Here is a 26,178-nt window from a genome sequence, read left to right on the forward strand (position 1 = left end):
AAAAGCTGCTGAAAGAAGGAAGAAATTCCTAGCATTTTACTGAAATCCTTCTAGGGTTTAATATTTTTGTTTGTTTGTTTTACAAATGGTACCTCTTTCAATCCTTATAACATGTTTAGTGGCAAATAGTACCATCAAACTTTACAAAAAGGAAACACTTTTCTAAACATTCCCCCCAGATTTCATAAAATCTGGATGCAGATCTTTGATACTCCAGGTCTATTTTGTTTTCCCTGTAATATTCTGCCTTTCTAGAATTATGACCTTCTTACCAATGTTCTGTAAACACTCTTTTAACCTTGCTCTTGTCAGTAGTACTATTCCTTCTTAAGATATTTTCCACTAACATTCATCAGAAATAAATATATGGACCCAAAAATAATCTTTAAAAGTTTTCCTTTTTCTGCTATATACAAAATAATAATTTTATTATTGCAGGAAAGACACTCAAAACTATTTAACTCTAAAAGCTCTCCCTGGTTTAGAAACTCTAGACCTGCTTCTGTTATTGGGAGTTAACATATGAAAACAGTGTTCTTAGTAACTGGGCAGGGCGGTCTGTTACTGTTCAGGTGACACATAAGTCACAATTTTAAAAATACAGGGCTTCCCTGGTGGCGCAGTGGTTGGGAGTCCGCCTGCCGATGCAGGCGACGCGGGTTCGTGCCCCGGTCCGGGAGGATCCTACGTGCAGCGGAGCGGCTGGGTCTGTGAGCCATGGCCGCTGAGCCTGCACGTCCAGAGCCTGTGCTCTGCAACGGGAGAGGCTGCAGCGATGAGAGGCCTGCGTACCGCAAAAAAAAAAAAAAAAAAAAAAAAATAAAAATCAATTTTTTTTTTTTTTTTTTTTTTTTTTTTTGCTCCGCGGGCCTCTCACTGTTGTGGCCTCTCCCGTTGCGGAGCACAGACTCCAGACGCGCAGGCACAGCGGCCATGGCTTACGGTCCCAGCCGCTCCGCGGCACGTGGGATCTTCCCGGACCGGGGCACGAACCCGCGTCCCCTGCATCGGCAGGCGGACTCTCAACCACTACGCCACCAGGGCAGCCTATCCATTGTTTTCAAGCACATTTTTGTACAAAACTAAGACTGCTAGAAAAATGAATTCTTTATAATCCCATTGGTATTTCTGATGTTTGGAACTCTTTGTTAGTTTAGGTATATACCAGATTATTATTTTAAAGTAAGAAGGATAAGAAATATAGGTAGTAAAATTTACATGACCTTGTTAAATTCTAGAATATCCACTCTGGCTAACTGGGCAGAAATGAGAGTAATGAAAGAGAACTCAGTTTAAGTACTAAATGAATATAGTTGACAATAGAAATATAAACATAATAATATGAGTAAATTGCTTCTAACTGAGGCCTTTAGCTAAATAGGAACTTAATATTAGTTACAAAAAGTACTACTTCTATGGAGATGACAATTTTTTTTCAGAAATGGTAATGGTATTTTTAAAAAGATTTAAAAATGGAAATATGTTTTCTCCTCTTATAGTGAAGTTTCTACTAAATTCTCATGATAACAATGTTTTTACAATAAATTATTTCACTGTCAAACAGCATATACTTGATTAAACAAAGGGAAAAAGAGAAGAAAAAGGCATGAAACAAAACCTCTCAATAGTCAGGCTGCCACCAATTGCTTTCTTGTTTAATTTGAATTGTTCAGTAGCTAATCATAGTTTGGCATTTTCTTGCCATCAAAGCGTTTCATGAAATTATCCCATTACAATGTTTTTCTCAGAAGCAAAATTAACATGGCTGACAGTTTAATTGATGTTTCTTTTTCTTCTAGTGCCATTGCCAACTAAACAAATTGTACCATGTTTTGATATGCTTTTTTGTTAATTATTTATACAATTGTAGTCACTGATATTTTTGTTGTTTTTAAGTTTCAGTTTCTTGGTCAGAAATGAAAATAGTGCCAACCTTGATCAACTCACCAGCCTTACTTTCTAAGGAAGTTTCCTCTAACACTGACTGGGTAGTAATTGTTAATACTGGCTGTTGTTTTCAAATTTGGTTTCAGTAATTTTCAACTTTCCTATTGAGGCAAAGAATTTAAGGATCCTGAGAAACCATTGGGGAAAGAATCTTTCAACCTAATCTAGAGTTTCTCTTCTTTCAAACTTCTTAGTTTCAGTTTTAATATTTTTTTAATTAAAAAATACAGTTATGTAATTGAAATAAGAATTGTTTTGCAGAAAAATTAATACTTTATCATGAAATTTTAATACTTTAAGGCAGTGCTTACATAATTATAATAAATTCAAAACATTCCTTTCAGCACCAGTTAAATGGGAGTGTACAATTTCATGCCGCATGTACCCTGTTACTGTCAGACTTGCTTCTGCCCTTCATTTACCCTCTGGTCCTGCCGTTTGTCTTTTTTTTTTCTTTCTTTCTTTTTTACTTTTTGAGGAAGTTTTTTTTATAGTAAACACTCTCCTTCTTCATGCGTCTATTTAAAATGTTGACCTTACCTTAACCTACTCTGATAATCCACCAACACATGGCTAAACAAACTAAGGATCAGACTATATATATATTTTAGTCTTTGCAGACCATTTGGTCTCTGTGGCCAACTCTGCCATTGTAGTGTGAAATCAGCCACAGATAACACATAAATGAACAAGTGTGACTGTATCCCAATTAAAACAGATGATGTGCCAGAAGCCCACAGGGTGTAGTTTGCTGCCCCCTGCACTAGACCTTTGGAATGAAAGCTTTCTGAAGGTAGAAGTTTTGTCTGTTTTTCCCACAGTTCTAACCATAATTCCCAAAAGTGTCTGGTACTTAATAGGTGTCCCATAAATTTTTGAATCTGTTGAACATACACATAGAATAAAACATTTAGCAAAATAAAATATATGGTTTGGAAAACACTTGGATTCTGTACAAATAAAAGCTTTTCTGAGTATTTATTTGGCTTGATGAATTACTCTGCCTGGAATAACAGAGCAGATTCATATTTTCAGTTGAATCAGTGCCACTCTGGATATTGTGAATTTGGTTAAAATAAACAGATTTTCCTTGCTGATTCCTAGAAAGACTTTTATAGAGTGACGTGTTCTTTACTGTCTTTGCATTGCACGCTGTTGTCATGCTGAGTTATTTCCAGACATAGATTTCAAGTCCTTCATCATGTTTGGGTTAGAGATATCATTAACTTAGTAGTCTTGCCATTTTGTCTTTGAGTCTGTTCTTTTGATGGAATATTTTCACCTTGATCAACGAGTATAATCCATCAGTGTCTGGTTGCTTGAAGTTATTTTCCTTAATACCAAGCTTCATTTATACCCATCTTCATACCTCAACACATTGCACAATGGAAAGCAGAAACAAAAACTATTTTGGAAAATGGAGCTGACATCTATGTAGAATACCCAGTACAAGCAATTGAACCTCAGAGAACTCTCCGTTGCCTGCAGGGTTTTTTATAGGTGCAACCGCTCTCCCATGATCACTTGTCATAAAGCAAGAGACAATTGGGCCAAGGTAGCTTCCTGCCTGCCTTTGTGTACAAAAAATAAATAGAATAGAGCAAATAAGTTAAAAAAAGAAACAAACCAAAAACAAAACAAACAAACAAACAAAAAAACAGTACCACATCTGGAGGCCAACTCTAAAGAAAAATGATGTTGATAGCTATCCTGCTAGTAGCTGGACTTCCTACATCCTGGCAAAGCAGTTTTTATAAAACACATTTAAGGTTTATAACCACTTGGAGGCTGGAAAAAGAGTAATATATTGAAAATATGTTTAATGTTTTGAACCACTCGGTGGCCAAGAAGCAGCTTCTGCTAACATTTATTTAACACTTAGAGTCATTTGGTGGTTAGGAAAGAAAAAAAAAGGAACTTCTTGTTAATTTTTAACATTTATGGCTGATCAGTGGCTGCTAAAGCAACTATCAATGCAGAACGGTTTATGTTTCGGGACACACTGTGCTGTTACTAAAACAACTCATACGCTTCTCTCAAGGCCACACAAACATTGTCAATAGTGTTACCTTTGCAATTGCACCACTAATAAAAACATAGGAATCAAACAGAGGGATATAACACTCCTGGAACACATAGTCATAATATTTGATGGCCCTGAAAATGGTTCTGCTGTGCTGTGTGCTGTGGACACTTTGCAGCTGACACCAGAGGGATCACCAGACCTTGCTCAATTTCATCAAATGTGTGAAAGTCACTCAGCAGATTGCAAAGCAAAAGTGTCATCTGATAATTGGTGTTTCTTACAAATCAACAGCTTGTCTCTATACGTGAGAGAAAAGAGTACTCTATACCAAAGTAAATGTAAATTGGGATAGAAAGTCTATTAGGTTCTTATATAGACTTGGCATAGTTTGAAAAAAACAACAGTAAATACTGAGCTCGTGTGTCACAGAGAGGGAGGATATAGAAAAAAAGGGTAAGATAATTAGCTGGGATGTCTACAGGTTAGGCATTTCCTGAGAATGATAGCCAAATTATTCACAGGATCCTCCCCAATTTATTGATTGCATTTTTTTCAGACATCGGGATCAGTGCTAGTTATACATTTTCTCCTTTACTATTTGCAGTATACCTCTGGGAATAAGGTATTTTTATTCCTCATTTATAAGTAAGAAAACCAAAGCACAATGAGGTCAAATAACCTACACAAATCCTCACAACTAGGAAATGGTAGAGCATGGATTTGGACTCTTAAGTTCAGTGCCCACATAGTGTGTGGCTAGAACATGTTACAACAGAGATTTGTCCTCCGTCTCTCTGTAGAAATCTTTTTTCATTGACTATGAATAGAAAAGATATGTCCCAATATGGAAAAAAATTTTTTTTGAAAAACCAGTATATTTATTTTGGCTTCTGGCCTTATCAACTACTTCCTAGGTCATTTTTGGCCTCTCATATCAAAATTTGGCCTCAGCTCAACAAATTATGGAGGAAATTCAAAACGAATGATTTAAACATTGTTAATGCATATGGAAAATACAACTCGGAGGTAAGCACTTCTAGAAACACCCTAAGTCCCTCTAAGAATCAAAGAAAGCCATTTCCTCTTTGCTTATCTTCTAGAATAATTCAGTCCTAAAGCCTAGCTGAACTTTGGTGCCGGCAGAGATAGGCAATTGGAGGAGTTGGGGAAAAGCTTCAATAGACGAAATCAAGGTACTGAAGCCAGAGCAGAGTGAGGGAGGTGTCCACATAGGAGGGCTGGCAAGGCGTATCAGAGATTCTCATGAGGAAGTCACCTATGTGGGGGAAATATGGCCTTGTGTATGGATTTAGAGCTGTAATGAGGTGAGCAAAACCTCCATCTACAGTGGAGAAGAGAAACAGCCAGTGCAGATTTTCAAAGTTGGCATGGAGTCATCAGGGCACCTGCAAGGGGTCTGCAGGGGTAGTGGCAATGAAAGATTAGGCTTGATCAAATAAGAAAATATATGAATGACAACAAGAGCTGGATTTCTCACTCTTGGAAAAGAAAGTTATAAATTATACAAGGATTAAAAAAAAAACAAAACAAGCAAACAAACCTGAAATGAATGGCTGTGTTAGATTAGAGTTGAAGGTATTGGTATAAAATCATGGTTTTCAAAATATGTAGAAGGATGCAGAAATAAATATTATGTATGTACATGTCCATAGATATATTCTTTAGCTGTACCCACTGAGAGAGGCTGGGAGCAATGATACTCCAATAACAGAGAGCAAGCTGCAGCCAGATTTTGGGCTTCTAAACATTATTCTCCGTAAGGGTGAGGAGAGAGCTCCTTGGAGAAATAGCTTTCTTCTGGACTGAGGCAGCAAATAAGCAAGACAAGTCCCAAACATATTTTTGAGCCAGAGAGTAAGGGAGCATTCAACTAATTAAGGGTAATATTAAAAGGACATAAAACTCAACTTAAAGAAGCTTTCATTGGCCAAATTTAAAATAATTTCAATATTAAAATAATGATATCAATTGTGAAATAAAACTCATGTTTTATGGCAAGACAAGAAAAATTTAAACATAAAAATTCTTCTCTGCCCTTTGGCCTACCCTCTCCCCTCACTGTGCATTGTGTATCTGCATTATGCATTGACTTAACTTCCCCCATCAGCAGGAATACCTGCTCAACAATAAAGAGCAGGCACCAACAAGACAACTCCTTAAAAGATAACATTCCTTCTTTTTTTCTTTTTTTTTTTAGATTCCATATATATGTGTTAGCATACAGTATTTGTTTTCCTCTTTCTGACTTACTTCACTCTGTATGACAGACTCTAGGTCCATCCACCTCACTACAAACAACTCAGGCTCGTTCCTTTTAATGGCTAATATTCCATTGTATATATGTGCTACATCTTCTTTACCCATTCATCTGTTGATGGACACTTAGGTTGCTTCCATGTCCTGGCTATTGTAAATAGAGCTGCAATGAAAATTTTGGTACATGACTCTTTTTGAATTATGGTTTTCTCAGGGTATATGCCCAGGAGTGGGACTGCTGGATCGTATGGTAGTTCTATTTTTAGTTTTTTAAGGAACCTCCATACTGTTCTCTGTAGTGGTTGTATCAATTTACATTCCCACCAACAGTGCAAGAGGGTTCCCTTTTCTCCACACCTTCTCTAGCATTTATTGTTTGTAGATTTTTTGATGATGGTCATTCTGACTGGTGTGAGATGATATCTCATTGTAGTTTTGATTTGCATTTCTCTAATGATTAGTGATGTTGAGCATTCTTTCATGTGTTTGTTGGCAATGTGTTTATCTTCTTTGGAGAAATGTCTATTTAGGTTTTTGGTGCATTTTTGGATTGGGTTGTTTGTTTTTTTGATATTGAGCTGCATGAGTTGCTTGTATGTTTTGGAGATTAATACTTTGTCAGTTGCTTCATTTGCAAATATTTTCTTCCATTCTGAATGTTGTCTTTTCGTCTTGTTTACGGTTTCCTTTGCTGTGCAAAAGCTTTTAAGTTTCATTGGGTCCCATTTGTTTATTTTTGTCTTTATTTCCATTTCTCTAGGAGGTGGGTCAAAAAGGATCTTGCTGTGATTTATGTCATAACATTTAATGCACAGCCCTCTATCTCAAAAAAGTTATATAAACTGTGTCTTGACTTCAACAGGGCAGAACAGTTCTCAGAGCTTTCTGAGATGCTCTTCCCACATTATAATCCTCAAATTTGGCTCAAATAAAATTTTCCAATTCTTTCTTAGATCAACTGATTAATTTTTTGTTGATACAATCAATTAGAATCAATGTAATAGAAAACAAAACCTGGAGACCACACAGATATAAATTAATAAATGGATAATTTGAAAATGTGATGAGAGCTAAGTTAGTCCTCCAGTTTTAAGATACCTTTGACAAAATATGTGATACTTACAGAAAAGATAAAGAGTAAGTTTACAGTAGAATCATCACCTAATATAGACAATCTCTAAGATGGACCTCAGTATGACTGCCTTCAGTATTCACACCTTTGTCTAACAAATATGTAGTATATGGCAGAAGTGAAAGGATATCAATTCCAAGATAACAACCACATGAGTGGCTTGGAATTGCTTCCTCACACAGGTGAATCTTCAGATGAGACCATATTCCGGATAGCCAGCTTAACTCGAAATCCATAACTCTGAAGCAGAGACACTCAGACAAACCAAGAGATAATACATATTTAAAATTCTGAACCTCTAAATCATGGGGTAATTTGTTATATAGTACTAGATAATACCAATTTCATACCTGGTAGTGGGGTGCTGCCATAACAAATACTTAAAATGTGGGAATGGTTGCACTGTCAGGCAGTAGTGCCTTGAACACACTGTTGATTGAATCAACACTCACTTGGAAGGGCTGTAAGTGAGGGCTTGCAACAAAGTAAGAATATCTTATTGGGAACTAGAGGAAAATACATCATTGTTATGCAGTGACAGAAATTTAGCAAAACTGTTGCCTATATTTATTTGGACAATGGAAAATGGACCTAGTGACTTTTAAACAAAAAGGGTCCAGGTCTTACTTCTTTTGAACATTCCTGGCCTTTCCAGATGGCATGTGATGTTAAAATTAAGAAATGACTTTTAAGCAAAGGTTAAGTCCAGGACATAGAGAGCATGATCAAAAGATAAAGCCATGAGAGTGACTATAAAATGTTTTGTTAGGACCTTAGTAAGATCATGGTCTTTGTGGCTTCATGTCTAGTCAGACAAAATTCCCTCTTAAGAGCTTAATGATATGTGTGACTCAAAGATTCTTTCCCGCAAACAATAAGGATTCTAATTCATGTAAGGGCTTTGTCTTTCAGGCAGCTCCAATAGGGCCAAGGTAGAGAAGAATTTATGTTGAAGAGTTTTTTGGATTTTTTTTTTTGTCCAATTCAGTGAACCTCATGAGGACTCCTGGGATAGCCATAGCACCTACAAAGTTCTTAAAAAGAGTTCTACATGTAGAAACATCACAAGAGTGGACTGAAGAAGGAGAGTTGGAGATTGTACAGTGAGGAAAGCCAACAAAGAGAGTTCCTTAGTTTCAAGTACATGCTATATTTCATGAAAAAGAAAGGATAACTCAGAATGGAGAACCAAGAGCCCAGATAGTGGAACTGAGATCTGTGGACAAATATTCCCAGCCCTTGTACCTAATCAAAGAGCATTCAGCATTTACCAGCTAGATTTCAGAAATGTCATGGCCCAATAACTCTTTTTTATTCTGTGCCTTTTCCCCTTTTTTAAACAGAAATATCTACAGAAGTTATCCTATGCCTATCTCACCATTGTATGTTGGGTGTATGTGAGAGAAGTAGCTGGTCTCTTTAGCATCACAGGTCTACAGATCAAGAGGAAATAAGTCTAAGGAACCTCATTTGCACTTGGACTTGAGTTATATGATGAGCTTCTGGAATATGAACTAATACAATCAGAGGAAAACAGATTTTAGGGTCCTAGAAAGGGGCTGAGTATATGTTGTATGACATACCTCTGGGGACAGTGGTGGACTGTGGTAGGTAGAGAAGGCCCTCAGAGATTCCAGCTTCCATGTATTCATGCTCTTGTGTAATTCCATTCTCTGAATGTGGACTGGACTTACTTCTAACAATTAGAATATGGGAGAAATGATAGGGTATCACTTTCAAGATTAGATTATAAATAGGCTGTGGCTTTGATCATAGATATTCTCTCTCTCTCTAGCTCTCTATTAGCTCATCCTGGAGCCAGGCAGATGCCATATTGAGAGGTAGCTCTGTGGTGAGGTCCATGCAAGGAACTGAGGCGTGCCAACAACCGCGTGAATAAACATGGAAGCAATTTCCTACCTCCCCCCAGTTGACCATAGCCCCTGCTAACAGATTGGATGCAATTTCTTGAGAGACCTTGAGTCAAAGGTACCCAGCTAAGCCACTCCTGGATATCCATGCTTCTGTGAGATAATAAATGCTTGTTATTTTACATTGCCAAGTTTTTAGTCAATGTATTATGCAGCAATAGATAAGTAATATGCAACCTTTGTGAAGTAATAAAAATGAACATCATTAGTAGTAGGACAAATTGAAACTATGTTCTACCTGACAGAATGCAACAAGAAGAATACAGCATCTCCTCTGTGATATACCTAACAAAAATACATACGCTGAATTTTCACATGTTGAAACATCAGACATACCCAATATGAGGGACACTCTAAAAAATAACTGGTCAGGAAAAACATGTTAGGGTTATGGAAGTCAAAAAAAGTCAAGAACTGTTCCAGACTGAAGGAAACTAAAGAGATCTGGCATTTAAATGCAGTAGGTGATTTTGACCTTGAACATTTTATTATATAAGACACTATGGAGACAATTGATGAAGCTTGAACAGAGTCTAAGGATTGGATTGTAATAATGCATTAATGTTAATTTCCTGATTTTAATAAATGCATTTTGGTTGTATGAGGAGAATGTCTTTATTTGTAGGAAATAGCCAACATTCTTTCTCCAGTCTCCTAACAAGGACTATGCTTATGGGGCACAGATAGAAATCAATGATAGTTTGCCTGTTCATTCTATATTACTTGAGCTGCTCTATGTGGCCATGGCTGGCTTGTATGATAAGGTGTTTTCTATCATTTTTTGGTTTCTCTTTCTATAACACTTCCATGAAAGCAAGGAAGTGTGGAGATTTACGTATGTTTCAAAATCATAATAAAGGTATAATAAATTAATATTAAGTATAGTCACATTCTTCACTATTTCCTTCTTGGAGTTGGACTATTTAAGTGTGACCATGTAGAAAATATTCTCTGTTTAATAACCTACCAAAAACTTCACCAACAATTTCATCTTGGAATATATCCCCAAACTCCATGTAAATCAAAATACAATTCATAAAAAAAAGCAAGGGGGTACATGTTATTTACTTTTCTATGGAACCAGCAGTATAATTTCCTTTAGGTATATCTGTTTTATTTAAAATTTTCTAAACATTTTTTTAAAATCAGTGGATAAGAGATATATTCCTCAGATTTTTTGTTTTAAGCATGGACCCCCATCCTCAAATTATAATATAATACAAGAATATAATATGAATTCCGAAGTCTTTACAAGTTCATCTGAGATTAAAAAATAAATTTAAAGCTCCCAAAGAAATTTTAGAAGCCACTAACCCTAGAAAAAGGGTACAACTGATTGCAATTAATTTTGTTCTAAAGAGCCTGGGAGTAACTCCTACTTTCTGATCCATAGGAATTTTCATAGAAAAATAAAGATCAAATAGTAAACAATACTGCACGGAGTTATTGTAATGGTTAAATAAAACAAGGAATGCAAATCTCTATTAGGTCACCTGGTCCCTACCTATTGCTCAGGAAATGGTAGGTCTTAACTTAATAAATCATGATTCACAACTGACATCTATAAAATGTGTCATAGGGACCTGGTTACGAATAACCAAATCAGCAGCCTAAAACTGGTTTAGCTCAGGCTGAGGAAGACAATGCAGGTATGAATATGGATTTAAAGATGTTATACATGTCAGCACTCTAGGAAAAGTAACTTAAACCGCACACCCTACTGATGTGAAATCATCAGATATTAAAGAAGGCACATTACTGTAATTCATTGTTACTCTAGTGATCTTATAGAATTAAGACCACATTCATAACGTCCAAATTTGTCTCCAAGGAGAAACTTTGAGTTGGGAAATATCTGGATCATTAAGTAATTTCCTTAGGTCAGAGTAAAAGCACTTTATCTGTGAATATCAATTACTTCCATGGCATATTGGATGTAGCACAAGTGACAAAGTGACCTTTCTCTTAAACAATTCATAGATTCATGAGAATTTTCTTCAACTTTTGGGAACTAAATATATTCCATAGTCTTATAATCTTAAATACTGATTTTCCTCTAAAATCTCCACCCACCCTGCTCACCACCATCCTCCCTTTGTAGAGTTATTTTTTTTTATAATTTTCCTGTTAGTTTTTTTTTATTCCTCATTTAATCGTTCATCATATGTTCAGATGTACAATCCATTATTGCTAAACTGACATTTGCCTAATAGACTATTTCTTGACCTTTTGCATTACACAATAAGCTATTTTACTCTATTCTTTTTAAATTGGCTGAGTCTTTTATTAAAAGTGAAATAAGAACATCCTCAGTTATTGGGAAAGGACAGTTATCTCCTAGAGGATACCTCAAGCACAGATATACAAAGCCAACAGTGAGATTTGCTGCAATAGTTATATTGCCCAATACACCATGGCTAGTTCTATCTGGTGTTGACTGAACATTATTTTAATATTCCAAGGAGAATGATACAGAAGCAGGAATTGCCTAGAAGGAATGTGGAAAAAGAAAATAAAGAAAAGAATAATCATTAGATAAAGTGACTTAGAGCACTAAACCATTTCCATATGGTAAGAAGGGTGTGCTTGGGAATGGAGTTCAGGAGCTCTAGGGACATAAATGTTATGTCTGGACACACAGCATCTTCTGGCTAGCTTTAAGTTGCTCAGGTAAAAGCCAAAACAAGAAATACTGCAAATCTAACTGGGTCTCTAACAGGTGTATTTGGTTATAGGTGTATAGGTAGGATTCCAGAAGATGGCAAAAGTAGTGCCTGATAGGTATTTCATTTCTAATACTGAATTTGCAAGTGGTGTTTCTACTTCTTAGTATTTATTTGAAAAGGGCATGTTATGTTAATATAGTCCAAGAATACCTGGGTGAACTCATAGCATATGTTATGGTTCCACATTCAAAAGGAAATACTGTTCTGTTATTAAAAAGAAAAAAATTAAAAGGGAGGGTGCATTGGAAACCAGTTTAGGTATTTACTAAGGTCTCTTGAATAACCAATGAGAAATTTCAGTTACGGTACATGGGAAGACATTTTAAAGAACCTATTCTTGCATAGATCTTTCTGATAACTCGTGGCAGCACAGCAAATTCTGTCTCACCCCAGTACTAAAGCTGGACCCACTTTGTTCTTTCACTCACCTACACTTTGCCTGATTTTCCAGATTTATTCCTCTCTCCAGGCACTAGCTGCAAACTCCTTATATAAGGGCTCAGCTCTGCAACCCTCTCCTTTATCCTAATTGGCACCACAAAAAAACTAATTGTTTATCTAATAAGATAGAACTTTCTAATACTGTAGAGGGATGTGTGTGTTTGCTTTAAGGATGCTGTTTCAGTAATAAAGTGTCACTAAAGGCCATAAATTCGTGTAAATATTTCCAATTTACATGAAATAAGCACCAGGTTAAAGAATTTATGTACTGTATAGCATTGTCTTCTTAAAGGTCATACTTTTCCTCAAAGTACTGTCTTCATTTTTCTGCCCCTGTAAAACCAAGACACAATTTTAAAAACAGCTGTCCCCATTTTCAGGGACTAGTTTCTAATACATTTTCCTAGTTGTATTTCTAAATCTGTAGCAATCATAACACCACGTAAAAGAGGTAGCTCAAAAAAAAAAAAAAAAAAATAGCGGAAACTGAATAAAAGATTTGCAGCCCTGAATATGCATACAAAAGTTTTAAATCGAAGTGAACTCCTCTGAGCTGATTTCTTAGGTGAAGGAGAGAATATGGTCTTTGAATACCTGATAAGGTCACGGACACAATTTCAAGTGCATTTATGGTAAATCCATGTGACAACTCCTACAGCCACTAACCTGTGTCGCCCTCAGGGTAGTCTGTGCAATCTTCCTTGCATGTCTGGGATGGTTGTGGGGGACAGCAGAAACCCTCCGAGAAATGTCGCACATGGGAAATAGTAACAATGGCTCATATACGAGAGTTTCAAATTGAAACCTAGAAGTGATGAGTAGCTTTATCTTACACATGTGCTAGAAACCAGAAGTTACTATGAAATAAATTGAGCGATTGGCAGTGGTGACTAAGAAATAAAATTTATAATTAAAACTTGTCAGTAAAGCTGGAGTCCTTAACTCATTGACCTTAAAATACATATTATAGGACTTTGAGAATTGAAGTTGTTGAATTTATATTTTATTTAAATTATTAAGAATGATGATGATACTATAGCTTAACTGTAAATTTATTCTAGTAATGACTTCATAATGATATTTGCTTCCTAGTTTGATGGAATAACTACTGTAGGTTACTTATAGCCACAAAGGGTACAATACCTTTTCTCAGAGTCTCTATGGATAGCTACAAAGAATGCAACACATCCTTTTCTGAACCACTTTGAGACTCAGATGCAATACATACTTTGAATAATTTATTTTGAGTGAAGAATGACTATCTGGTATTTGGTGTTACCTTCACACTGTGTAGGCATCTGAATTTGCAATGACAATCAATTACTGTACAAAGTGAGTTATGTACTTAAAGTACAAAGGAATTCCATGAATTCAGGGAAATGCAAAGATTGTAAAATAGTGAAGGATGTTATATATCCTAGATATTTATGTATCTATTCATACATTTAGAATGGAGCAGGAAGAAAAAATAAAGTTAAGTAGAAAAAAAAAGTAAATGAAATTAATTGTATCCTCTACAGTGCAGGAATAATCTTCTGAGTTACAAACCAGATATTTCCGTCAACCTGGAGAAAATAAATGTTGAAAAGGCCTCGTCTCATCTGACAGAATTTTGATTCGTTTACTCACCCACAGGAGACATTTCTGGGACACTAGCAATATAAGGTCCATCCAAAAACTTCGGCTCATTATCATTAATATCCTGCACTTTGATGATGAATTCTGATTCAGGCTCTAGGGGCTTCCTGGTTTCTATGTCCACAGCCTGAGCACGAAGTGTGTAGAAAGGTTTTTCTTCTCTATCCAGGCTCCTTATTGCATGAATGTCCCCTGTAGTTTCATCAATGGTAAAAACGGTGCCAGCGCCATCTCCTGAGAGGGTGTATTTAACAGTGCCCTCTCCCTTATCTAAGTCAGAATGGAGCTTTAGGGAGAGAGAGAGAGAAAGAGAGACAGAGAAACACCATTAAAGAGATGGCCCCACGTTAAAAAGCCATACTTGCAGTATAATTTTTTACCAGAAAAGTTAAACCAAAATCTTATGTTTTTTTTTTCCTTTTTTTCCTACCAATTTTTTGATTATAAGCATTTTTAACACACAAAAAAAGTTGAAAAAATGTATGGTGGGCACCTATATATATCTCAGAGATTCCACTGTTTATCTTCCAATTTAATCATATGGGTTTTCGACTTATCACATAGATAGATCATATCTCTATCCTTTCATTCACTCTCCTGTCAATCCATCTTATTTCTCCATGCATTACAGAGGTTAGAAGTACAGCCCCAAATCCATCAACATGCATAAATACAACTATTTTGAACATTTACTTCTTTTATATGCTTTGGGGGATAAAATTTTCATAAAATGAAATGCACAACTCTTAAGTGTACTTAGAGTCTCATTTTAAATGATTGTTGTATTAAAATAAATTAGCTCATATATATTAAATCATACAACTTCCAAATACTCTGAGGCTAGAAATCAGTGACGTGAATCCAGTGAGAGATATGGTAAAAAAAAATAATAATAATCAGAAAACACTGAGCCTTTTCATTTGAAAGGAGAGGAGAATTTTGGCATACCAGGTCAATTTCAGATATGTACTATGGAGTATCTCATTTTAACAGACTGACTTTCAATGAGTTATTCAATATTACTCAGCCAAGCAATGGGTAGAATAACTGATTATCCTTTCAGATTCACAGGCAAATGGTTAGCCCTAATCTATTCTATATATTTGAAATGTTATAATATAGAAAATTTTTAATTTCTGCTAAGTTCTTCTGAAATTCAACACATGTATAATTCACTATAATACAGTATGGAATAAGACACACATCAATACAATAGGGGAGAGGACCAAAGAGAAGAGAAATTATTATTGTGATACTGTAAATCAGTGTTTTTCAATCTGGAGTCCAAGAATTAATGATAGATGGACATAGTCTTGGAGATCTATAAATTACCCAAGAATAAATGTATATAGATAAATAATATGATATAAATATTTCATTATATATAATTCTCTAAGAATATGTGTACTCATATATTTCATAAATAATATAAATTTACATTCTATTTAAATTAAAAAGGATACATATTCTTATAAATAATATTATTTTTTATGCAAATGCTGATCTAAAATGTTTCAAACTATTCTCACTCATTTAAGTACAGCCATCTGATTTCAATGTTCAAATTTTTATTTTTTTTATTTTTTAATTTTTTGTGGGTTTTTTTGTTTTTGTTTTTGCCGTACGTGGGCCTCTCACTGTTGTGGCCTCTCCCACTGCGGAGCACAGGCTCCGGACGCGCAGGCTCAGCAGCCATGGCTCACGGGCCCAGCCGCTCTGCGGCATGTGGGATCCTCCCAGACCGGGGCACGAACCCGTGTTCCCTGCACCGGCAGGCGGACTCTCAACTACCGCGCCACCAGGGAAGCCCCAAATTTTTATTTTTAAAAGCTCATTCCAGTCAACGGATCAGTCAAAGATAAAATGTTAAACTTTTAAAGTGACCATAGCCATTTGGGCTGTGATTTAAAATTTTCACACAAGTATAGGTGTCTTGCAAAACTTAGGGTAAAAATGAGTTGTTTTTCTTAATGCTTCAACACAACATAAAAGCTTTGAAAATATTTTAAATTATATAATTATCCTTTGCAAATAGGGGTTCTGTGTATTCATATTAGTAATACCAAAACACAAAACTCAACTTGGCTACATTTTTTCTCTTAAACTCAACGTTCTGCTTTAACTTCACTAAAATAACGTCATCCTTCATATTCATGTTATTAAAATGACTTTATTCATTTTGTGAATTTGTATTTACTTCAAATTGCTCTGAGAGTATGTTTGTATAAGAGCATAAGCAAAGGATTTGTACTGGGTAAATGATATAATTTAAACAATGAGAAAATTATAAGGGGGTACCAGGCTTTGATTTTTCTTTAAAAGTTTCTATATATTTTACTCAAGTCTAAGGAAAATTGCAAAGAATGACAGGAAGAAGTTTTTTCCTCCTAATATTTTATGAACTGCTATGAAGCATAGGAAGTTTCAAGCATAAAATCAAGCTGTAGATAAATGTTCTTTGAACTTAGGAATTTCAAATTACAAATTTCATCCATACTATTAAAGATATTCAACACATGAACATTTACTTTTACTTTCAAATTTATCTGAAGATATGAGACAAGCAAAAGCCCAATGCAAAAGCAATGTCTTTATAAACTGGATCCATTTTGCCAATGGCTCCAAAGAATATGTGGTAATATTGTGGAAGCAAGTGAAAATTTTAAGTAGGTTTTTACAATGTGATCCAAGTAGAGTCACCAAAAAAGATTTTCATTTAGCCAAAATCAGGACTGTTTTCTTTTCAAACTGACATATGAATAAAAAAGCAAATGTCTTTTCAGCTCTATTCAACATCCAAATGAAATTCAGTTGCTGCTACTCTTTACACTTCTACCTTTTCCTTCTAATTTAAATTTGGGTTTTGCAGAGATTAAAGTTTCAGAAGAAATATGTGAAAATATGTTAAATTTGAACTGAAAATGAGATTGATGAATGTAAAATTCTTGAGAGGATTAGAATGGTTACAGCAGTTCATTGCATGTTAATACCTTAAAGAAGATCACCTGCAGTGCCCAGCATTGACAGGCAATGTTTAAAATTAGTTATTCAGTACCAAATGTAAAATGGATGGCTGGTGGGAAGCTGCTGCATAGCGCAGGGAGATCAGCTTGATGCTTAGTGACAACCTAGAGGGTGGGATAGGGAGAGTGGGAGGGAGGCTCAAGAGGGAAGGGATATAGGGATATACGTATACATATATCTGATTCACTCTGTTGTACAACAGAAACTAGCACAACATTGTAAAGCAATTATACTCCAATAAAGATATTTTTTTAATAAATAAAATAAAATTAGTTATTCAGTATGGATTGAGTCCAGTACATGCGTGACTAGCTAAAAGTATTGGTATTTTTGCAACGTCAATTCTAATGTTAAATAAATGATGTTGGGTATTGCAGAATTTGCTTTGTATCACATATAAAATAATTTGAATAGAGAACATATATAACATAATAGTTTATGTTGCAAACTAACATAAAAATCCCTATCACCCTCTTACTTAGAGATAACTTATCATTTTATACACTTTCCATTATATATACACATATATTCATATATAAATGAAAGGGTATACATATAGAAATATGTTTGTATATGTTTTATATGTATATATAATATTATCTGATTATAAATATATATATACATGATATAAAAATGAGAAACAAGTCAACATTTTCAATAACAATATACCATAATCATTTTCAGTATAATTTGAAACTTTTCAGAATTATTTTTTAATATCTGTACTACCTTTGTTCAAAGGAAATTGAATGACTCAATGGGTTTTGCTTATTCTTTTATAAACAATGTGATGAATATGTGTGTCTTAATTCCTTAAATAAACAGGTAAATATAAATAGAAGGGTAATTATAAAGACCAAAAATGTAACTTTTATGAATCAAAAAATTGTGAATCTTGAATGATTCCAGAACTTGATGTCTACAGATGAGTTTGGTTTCTTAAACTTTTAGCAAGGCAACTCAGGCTTAGCTTACATTATGAAGCTACTTCTCAGTTTTATTTGCATTTAGCAGGCGGGAGGGTTACAGAAGGATTCACTTGCTGAATCTTTGGGTTGTGTTAACTATGAACAATCACATGATGCCATTTTACACAGCGGCTTTAAGTTCCATGTAAGATAATAATTCCACAAGGATAAAATTATTTTCCTTTATAGTGATTTAAAAATAACGCAGGAAATATTTCTTATTCTGATTACTTTTTTAAAAAAGCTCTTTCTGAGTAGGCGCTAACTATATTTACTGACTGAAGCAGCCAAATCCAATAATATCATCTTTTAGTATTGACACTTAAAATTTCTCCCAGAGAGTTCCATAAGTGATAGCTATAGAAATATGCACTGTCCAGGCAGTTGTTTTGTGGAAGTGGTGTCATTATTTTCTGATGTTTTCCAAGTCATCTCAGATGGAGCGTGAAAATGAGATGCCAAGAGAGGCTTAAAAAAGATACCGAGGAATAGCTTCGGAGTGTAAGCAAATCTGAACTCCAGTGTCTAAAAGTTTTGAGAAAGCTAATCTAAAGTTAAGTGTTTACTAGCATCTCTCAGATTATATTTTACAAACTGCTGCAGAAAAAAAGAAATTTATTCTTATTTTCTCTGGGTTGAAGAGTGCACATAAAATGGGAAATACTTTTTGTGGTACGCGGGCCTCTCACTGTTGTGGCCTCTCCCCTTGTGGAGCACAGGCTCCGGACGCACAGGCTCAGCAGCCATGGCTCACGCGCCCAGCTGCTCCGCGGCATGTGGGATCTTCCCGGGCTGGGGCACGAACCCGTATCCCCTGCATCGGCAGGCGGACTCTCAACCACTGCGCCACCAGGGAAGCCCCGGGAAATACTTTTTATATCACTATACCCAGCAATGATTTTATTTCCATTTGCTATTTGCCAGGATTAGGGTGGTTACAGGCATGAGGAGGGCATGGAGGATGTTGGGAGGAGAAATGTATGATTCTGAAAAGTTTTTGCTAGAAAATCAAAAATTGTGTTAACAGGTATTTCATTTGATGTATATACCTGCAAATTACTTTATTAATTATATGTCTATAGGTTTTATGGTACACTACATACTATTTTATAACCTGAATTTTAGATGGATTATATAACAATTTGCTTTATCAATAAGTATGAATTTATTACATCTATTTAAGTTAATCACAGGTATTTTAATCAAAGTACTACATTGAAATAGCTAAAATCAGAGTATGGAAGAGCTTGTAATGCACAATTTTACCTTCCTTTTCTCAGTCTCATTCACCAGGGAAATCATGTTTTAACTGTTTCTGTTGAATTTTTATTTTAAAAAAATATGTGGATATTTGTTAAATGAAAAATGTTATAATAGTATTTCTTTTATCAATTTGAATAATACTTATTGACTTGCAAACCCCATGCCACCTCTTTTTTTTTTCCAGTAGAGTTGTAGTATCACTTACTTTACTTGTTATCAATGAAACACGGGTCTGAATGGTATACGCGTACTTTGGGTCTGAATTCAGTTCAATCATACAACGTAACTGTGGTTCTCTATTTTCTACTATTATAACATTAACACCTTTACAGTCCCCTTAAACTCCTTCCCTTTCTCATCCCTGAATTCCATTGTCTGTATTATACAGAATTAAACATAAAGATTTTGTCAATTTGGTCTATTTATGTATTTATTTATTTATTGGTCTCTTTTTTAAAAGTAGGCTCTAATGGTTAATTTTATGTATTAGTTTGACTGGGCAACAGGATGCCCAGACATTTGGTCAAAGACTATTCTTGGTATATCAGTGAGGATAATCCTGGATTAGAAAAACATTTGAATCAACAGACAAAGTAAAACAGACTGTGGTCCCTTATGTGGGTATGCCTCATCCAATCAACTGAAGACCTGAATAGAACAAAAAAGCTGACTCTTCCGTGAGTAAGCGGGAACTCCTGCCTGGCTGCCTTCAAGCTGTAACACTGGTTTTTATTCTGCCTCCAGACTTGAACTGAAACATCAGTTCTGAGTCGAGCCTGTTGGTCTTTGCAATAGAAATATACCATGTGTTCTCCTGGGTTTCCAACTTGCTGACTGCAAATCCCAGGACTTGTCAGCCTCCATAATTGTACAAACCAATTCTTGATAATAAATAAACATATATCCTATTGACTATTTCTCTGGAGAACCCTGATTAATACATAGGCCTTCAAAGCCCTCTCCATCAGTTGCTGCTAAAACATAAAACAAAACTAAACAAAACACTAACAGTTTTTTGATTATTATAAATAATGTACATATATTTGTCCCATAGCCAAATAACATACAGTGTCGATATGATTACAATATTTTCATTTTGCATATGGAGTTTTTTGAGATATCTTTTCGTTTGTATTATTTGCTTTTCTCATATCTTTAAGCTCACCTCATTTCTCAGGGCCAACATCAAATCTCCTTTTCAAAACATACATTGTTCAGGGACCCCTCTTTCTTCCTACTCCAAACTAGAGCATTTGCACGATTTTCAACCTGGAATTTTTCTTTATTAATCTCCTGGTTTGAAACACTATTTCTTGGATTTTATATTTTCTTCTATATTAGTTGACTAATTTGTTTGTTGCCGCTAATCTCCTATAACTTTTTTTTCTATGAGAATTGTTCCATTTGTAGATGTATTCTTTTTATTTATTTATTTTTTACATCTTTATTAGAGTATAATTGCTTTTCCTATAACTTCTTGAGAATGTGTCTGTGAGAGGTAAGTTTCTTTAGTCTTTGGTTGTCAGAAATGACTTTATTTCTTTACCTACACATATACTTAACTATTGTCTGGGCATATAGTTCTAGATTGGAAATAATTTTTCCTTCGCACATTTAAAGGCATGTATCTATAGTCTTCTAGAAACCAATGGTAAAATTGATGTCTGTCTGATTATATTTCCATTGCAAGTAAAGAGCCTGTTTTTTTTCTCCCCATTTTATTTTACTCTAAAATTACAATCTTATTTATATTTTGGTATTCTAATTATTTAGAGCACTGTCTCCAAGTGTGTGTTTATGTGTGCTTGTGTTTTGAACATTGTCTCCAGATGTGAGCTGATAAGTGTTTGTGTTTCTTTCTTTGGGTCGGGCACTTAGTAAGTTCCTTCAGTTCAAAAACTATTTTCCTTCAGCACTGAGAAATTTCCTTTTATGATTATTTCCATGATTATGCTCTATCCTCCATGTTTTCTGTTGTCTTTCTGGAATTCATATGCTCAATGTTAGATCTCATGGACCTTCTGTAAATAATATACTTTTTCTACAGTCATTCATTTCTATATCTTTTGGTCTATTTTGTGAAAAAATTAAAGTTTATCTTAAAATTATTTATTGATTATTTTCAGCATTTTCAAAGTCAATACACATATACCCATGTGTGCACACACACATACGACAGGCATATTAATTTCCAAGGTTTTTTTCCTTTACTATGAATGTCCCCTTTTAATAGAATTGTGCTCCTATTTTGTGGACACCGGGAATTCTTGAATCTTTTTGAGGACTCTAATCTGTGTGTGTGTGTGTGTGTGTTTCCTAAATTTTCTGTTCCTTAGGATTATTTTTTTGTTTTTGGTATTTGTCTTTGTCTATCATATTGCTGGCTTTCCTTAAATGTCTGAAGACTCTTATTTGTCTGTTCATATTTAAGGATGGAGTTTTGAACTTGTAGGTTGAATTTATTGATTGCAGTTTTGTCCTAGGTTGAATGGAAAGAGAATCAATCATTCGTTTTAATTTCAGATATTTGGTTGGGGACATTCTAACCACAGTGGAGTTCCATCACTGCCCTAATTATTTCCAGATTCTCTACAGAAGAACTTCTTTTTTCAAAATTTCTTTATTGTTTACCTTCTGCTCATTTATGTCTGGATTCCATGCATTATCATGTAGTGGAAGGAATTCTGTATACAGACTATCAGTTAATCTCTCTGTTTTACCCTGCATGTCTTTCTCCTTTTCTCTTAATCATTGGCATTTCTGAGTCTTTTTTAGAATTGTCCCTCCTTAGTTGGAGCCCTCTCAATATAAATGCTTGTAAGTAGCTTTGAACTTACTTGACCAGTCACCAATCCTTCACACACTTATCAGTTTATAGAAATGGGCTAAACTGTCTGATGCCCGCCACACCACCCCATTCAGCATTATGCCCATCATCACCTAATAACCAGCCATATTCAATTTTCTCCTCTTGTCTCTCCAAATACCTTTTTTAGTTCTTTATTTTTTTTGAACATATATCCAAGAAAGTTTCAATCATTGCATTTGGATTTTGTGTCTGTGTTTTCTTTAAGTTTAAAAGAATCATGCCTATTTATATTAATTATTTTCTCATCGTTATCTTTCTCAGGAAACTAGGCCCCATTCTGAATGTCTGCTAGAACGTGAAACTTCCCAATGTGTTTTTAAATCTTTACTATTCTATCTTAGAATATCTCTTCAGCTTTTAAGTATGTAAGAGCCAATGTGGTGCCATAACAGTATGCCCTACTTAATACTGAGATCCTTGTAACACAAATTACAGACATCTTCCACCATCCATCTCCATAAATACATTCAGTCTAGGGGAAAGCTTCCCAGTACAGGACATGCCTCAGTAAATGTTGGTGTAATAACAGCATGTAAACAGTAATACTTATTTCCAATTTTAAAATCTATGATTATGAAGGCTGTAGAATGATTTAGTACTATGGTTCAGCAGTTAGTGCATGAAATAAGAAGTAATATTATAACTTTTATTTACATACAGGATTCATTCAGATAAATGGGCCAAAATGAGTATGAGAAAATTTTATGTGAATTTCTTTGGACAAAATAATTTTATTATGTACAAAACAAACTACTTTTGCTACATTGTCCTTGGTGAACATAAAATACTTAGTTTGTCTTCTTTGTAGCTGCTTAGTTCTCAGGAACCTCACAGTGGCCATTGTATCAGCTACAAAGTGATTAGATTATGTTTAAGGCACTGTTTATTTATGAAAGAAGACCAGACACAAAGATGATCTATAACTCTGCCTGAGTGATGCCATAATGCAAAATTTCTCTCTTTTGTAAGCCACTGAATGTCCAAGAATATTTGACGTTCTATTCCACTCTGCTCCCTGAGGGGACTCATTTGTTCTTCCTAGCTTGATTGTTGTCATTGGAGCAAAAGGAATATCACTTTACAAGGCTGGAAATTACCTTTAACAGCCCAATGTTAGTTGAGAACTCCCCTGCCTGGGTTACAGACCCAAAGCTATTTATCATCTGGAAATATTTCACCTTCTATTTAAGAGAGTAGAAATTCATTTCAAAAGGGCCCACACCTCCCCCAAGGTAAGCCAAGGAAGGGCACAGAAGAACAAAGACTATTTGCAGTGCTTGGGAGCAACAAAAGCTGATATGCTTGGATATATTATACACCCCATTAAAGAAAAATATATACTATTCACCCAATGTTCTCTTTCATCTTTCTTTTTCTCCTTGAAGATTGCATGTGTGGTTACATGTGAGGGGCATCCTAACTATGATTTTAGATTGTCATCTTTTACAACTTTACCTTGACCAGATTATATCATATCATTTGAGAGTGTCACACTATATTAATAGGTATTTCTGTAAAAGTTTAAGAGTTCATTGTCATGGTACCTGGATTTGGGAGGAAAAATATGGGGAAGAAGGTTAAAATAATTTCTTTCCTACATTTCCAAAGCTGTAAAACATTTTTCACAAAGCCAGATTTTAGGTAAAAAAGACATTTCCAGACAATAAACTAGTCATCAAATTGTCAGTAACAGAATCTCTATTTGGAATAAAAGTGAATTTTATGTACGATTTCAAATGTTGTTACTTTTCAGAATACTAGATAGGTTTGTGTGATTTATTCTAGATTTAAAATAAATGTCAAAAATATACAAAAAATAATGCCAATAATCATGGATTATTAATAATCATAATACAACATTATAGCTAGATATCATTTATTAAGTTATTACTATTTTGTCTCTATGTTATTACTTTTATTATTAGCTCTTACTGAATATCAGGCACTGTGTTACACATTTTATAAGCTTTACTTAACTCTCAAAAAGAATGATATGTTAATATTATAAATCTGATAGATAAAAATTTTAAACTAATAGTTCAACATGTAAAATTTAATTTTCAAAAGCTATATGCTCTATCCTAACTTCTTAGTACATGCATCTAATAACTCTAATAAAGCAGACAGACCAAAATCTTAACTCTAATATAAAACATGGATTGATCTAAAATCCATGATTATGAGCATCAAAATTTGGGGTTAGAGTCCCAAACCCATTCGTTCTTACCTGGATGTTACTGTGTAAGTTAACAAATTTCTTTGGACTTCAGAATCCTCATATGTAAAATGTGGATTCTAATATTTGTATCATAAAATATGGAGGATGTTGTAGAGAATTTAACTTCATAATGTCCACTTCCCTTCATTTATCTCTATTTACATCCAAACAAGCCCAGGATAGCAATATTTGTTTCCACTTCGCTTATATCAATTTATGTAAATAGGTGCAAGAAAGCTAATTGGATACAAAATAATGTTAGGAAACCCTACCAAACTTCTACTTTTGGCTATACAATTTTCTAATGGCTTTATATACTTTATACACTTTAATAGTCAAAACAACCACATGAGTACAACCCTACTATTATCATCCCCATCTGGGAGATATAGAAATTGAGTCACAGAGAGGCCAAGTTGGCTCAGGATACACACAGAAAGATACAAAGCTGAGATTGCAATCAGGTAGTCTAATCCCATGTGACTAGCACTTAAACCAAAGGAGCTTTCTTTTAATTTGGTAAGCATAATTAGCTTAGCCACAGATGCTAGCTACCCAAGTGTTCTGTGACATCAGTTGGAACAAAACCCAATTGCATTATTATGGAAGCATTCCTGAGATTGGCTTCATTCAAAAATGCTTTGGACTGCCCACTAGTGATTGCACTAGGCTCTAGAGAACATCATGTAGTATTTGCTCTCAAGGACACAGGAGTCCAAAGTCCAGTAGGGAACACTATGTGTCATAATAACAAAGATATCCATTGGAAATACCATTTCTTTTTATAGTTTTGTGCCTCTCAACTCCTAATTTTCTATAGAAAATGTTTATAAGCTTATGCTGTATAATTTTAAAAATGCTATATTTGTGTTTTCTTAAAGTACAAAGTGATATTACACTTATAATTAGAAATCATATAAATAATATGCTGTGTCAATTATAGATTTGGAACAATTAATAGTCAACTAGAAAATTGTGAACAATATTTAGAAGAGAATGTAGTTAACTTTTATATCAGTGAACTTCTTCAATGAAAATTATTTTCCTGAGTTTCTGCCCGTGGTTATACTATAATTTGCTTTGAAACATATAAAAATCAATTATGTTAAAGACGAAATGGAGTAACTATTTAATTAGAGAAATAGTCATTAACACATGTGGTTTTTTGTCACAATTTACTAATAACCACACAAATAGACATGTGAATGTGTGGGAGGATGTTTAGACATGTGTACATGTTGTATGTGAGAGAAAGAAAGAGAAAGAGATGGTAGTTGCACATGTTTTCATGTGCTCACACATGCACATTTCTGCAAAATGAATAAAGGTCAAGTAGATGTACATACTCTAAAGCAATACTCTAAGAACACAATCTGAAATTATATTATCTGCTTTTTTTCAAGGGTGGTTTGAAGGTGACCCATTTTCTGTAACGTGCATTACTGTGGGGATTGCTTTATGTGTTAAAGCACAAAGCCATCTCATTGAAGTCTTTTATTTCCTTTCCTCACTTTACAGTAACTACTTTAAGTGGATTTTGAAAGTATAATATCACCAATACAAAAAAAGAAAAAAATCCAATTACTTAAACAGGTTGCTTTCTTTGTATCATGAGTTAAGCTTTATGTCAAATTTACTGTTAAGAATTCATCTCTCTCAGTCTTATATCCTAAAACAGTGCCATAAATATTATATTATCTGCATGATAATTTATACTT

At 34.6% G+C, this 26,178-nt stretch overlaps 1 protein-coding gene across 2 annotated transcripts in view; it reads right to left on the bottom strand.

Annotated features, from left to right (window-relative positions):
• The window catches only part of CDH12 (cadherin 12), a 278,088-nt gene that overhangs the window by 178,970 nt on the left and 72,940 nt on the right, over window positions 1-26,178 (bottom strand). For both annotated transcript variants that reach the window (XM_024732038.1, XM_024732039.1), the window contains exon 2: window positions 14,110-14,404. In XM_024732038.1, the coding sequence (XP_024587806.1) occupies window positions 14,110-14,404 (295 nt within the window). The remainder of the gene's footprint in view (window positions 1-14,109; window positions 14,405-26,178) is intronic.

The sequence above is a fragment of the Neophocaena asiaeorientalis genome, unplaced genomic scaffold, assembly GCF_003031525.2.
Source record: "Neophocaena asiaeorientalis asiaeorientalis breed wild unplaced genomic scaffold, Neophocaena_asiaeorientalis_V1.1 scaffold722, whole genome shotgun sequence".
In the NCBI taxonomy this organism is placed as follows: Eukaryota; Metazoa; Chordata; class Mammalia; order Artiodactyla; family Phocoenidae; genus Neophocaena; species Neophocaena asiaeorientalis.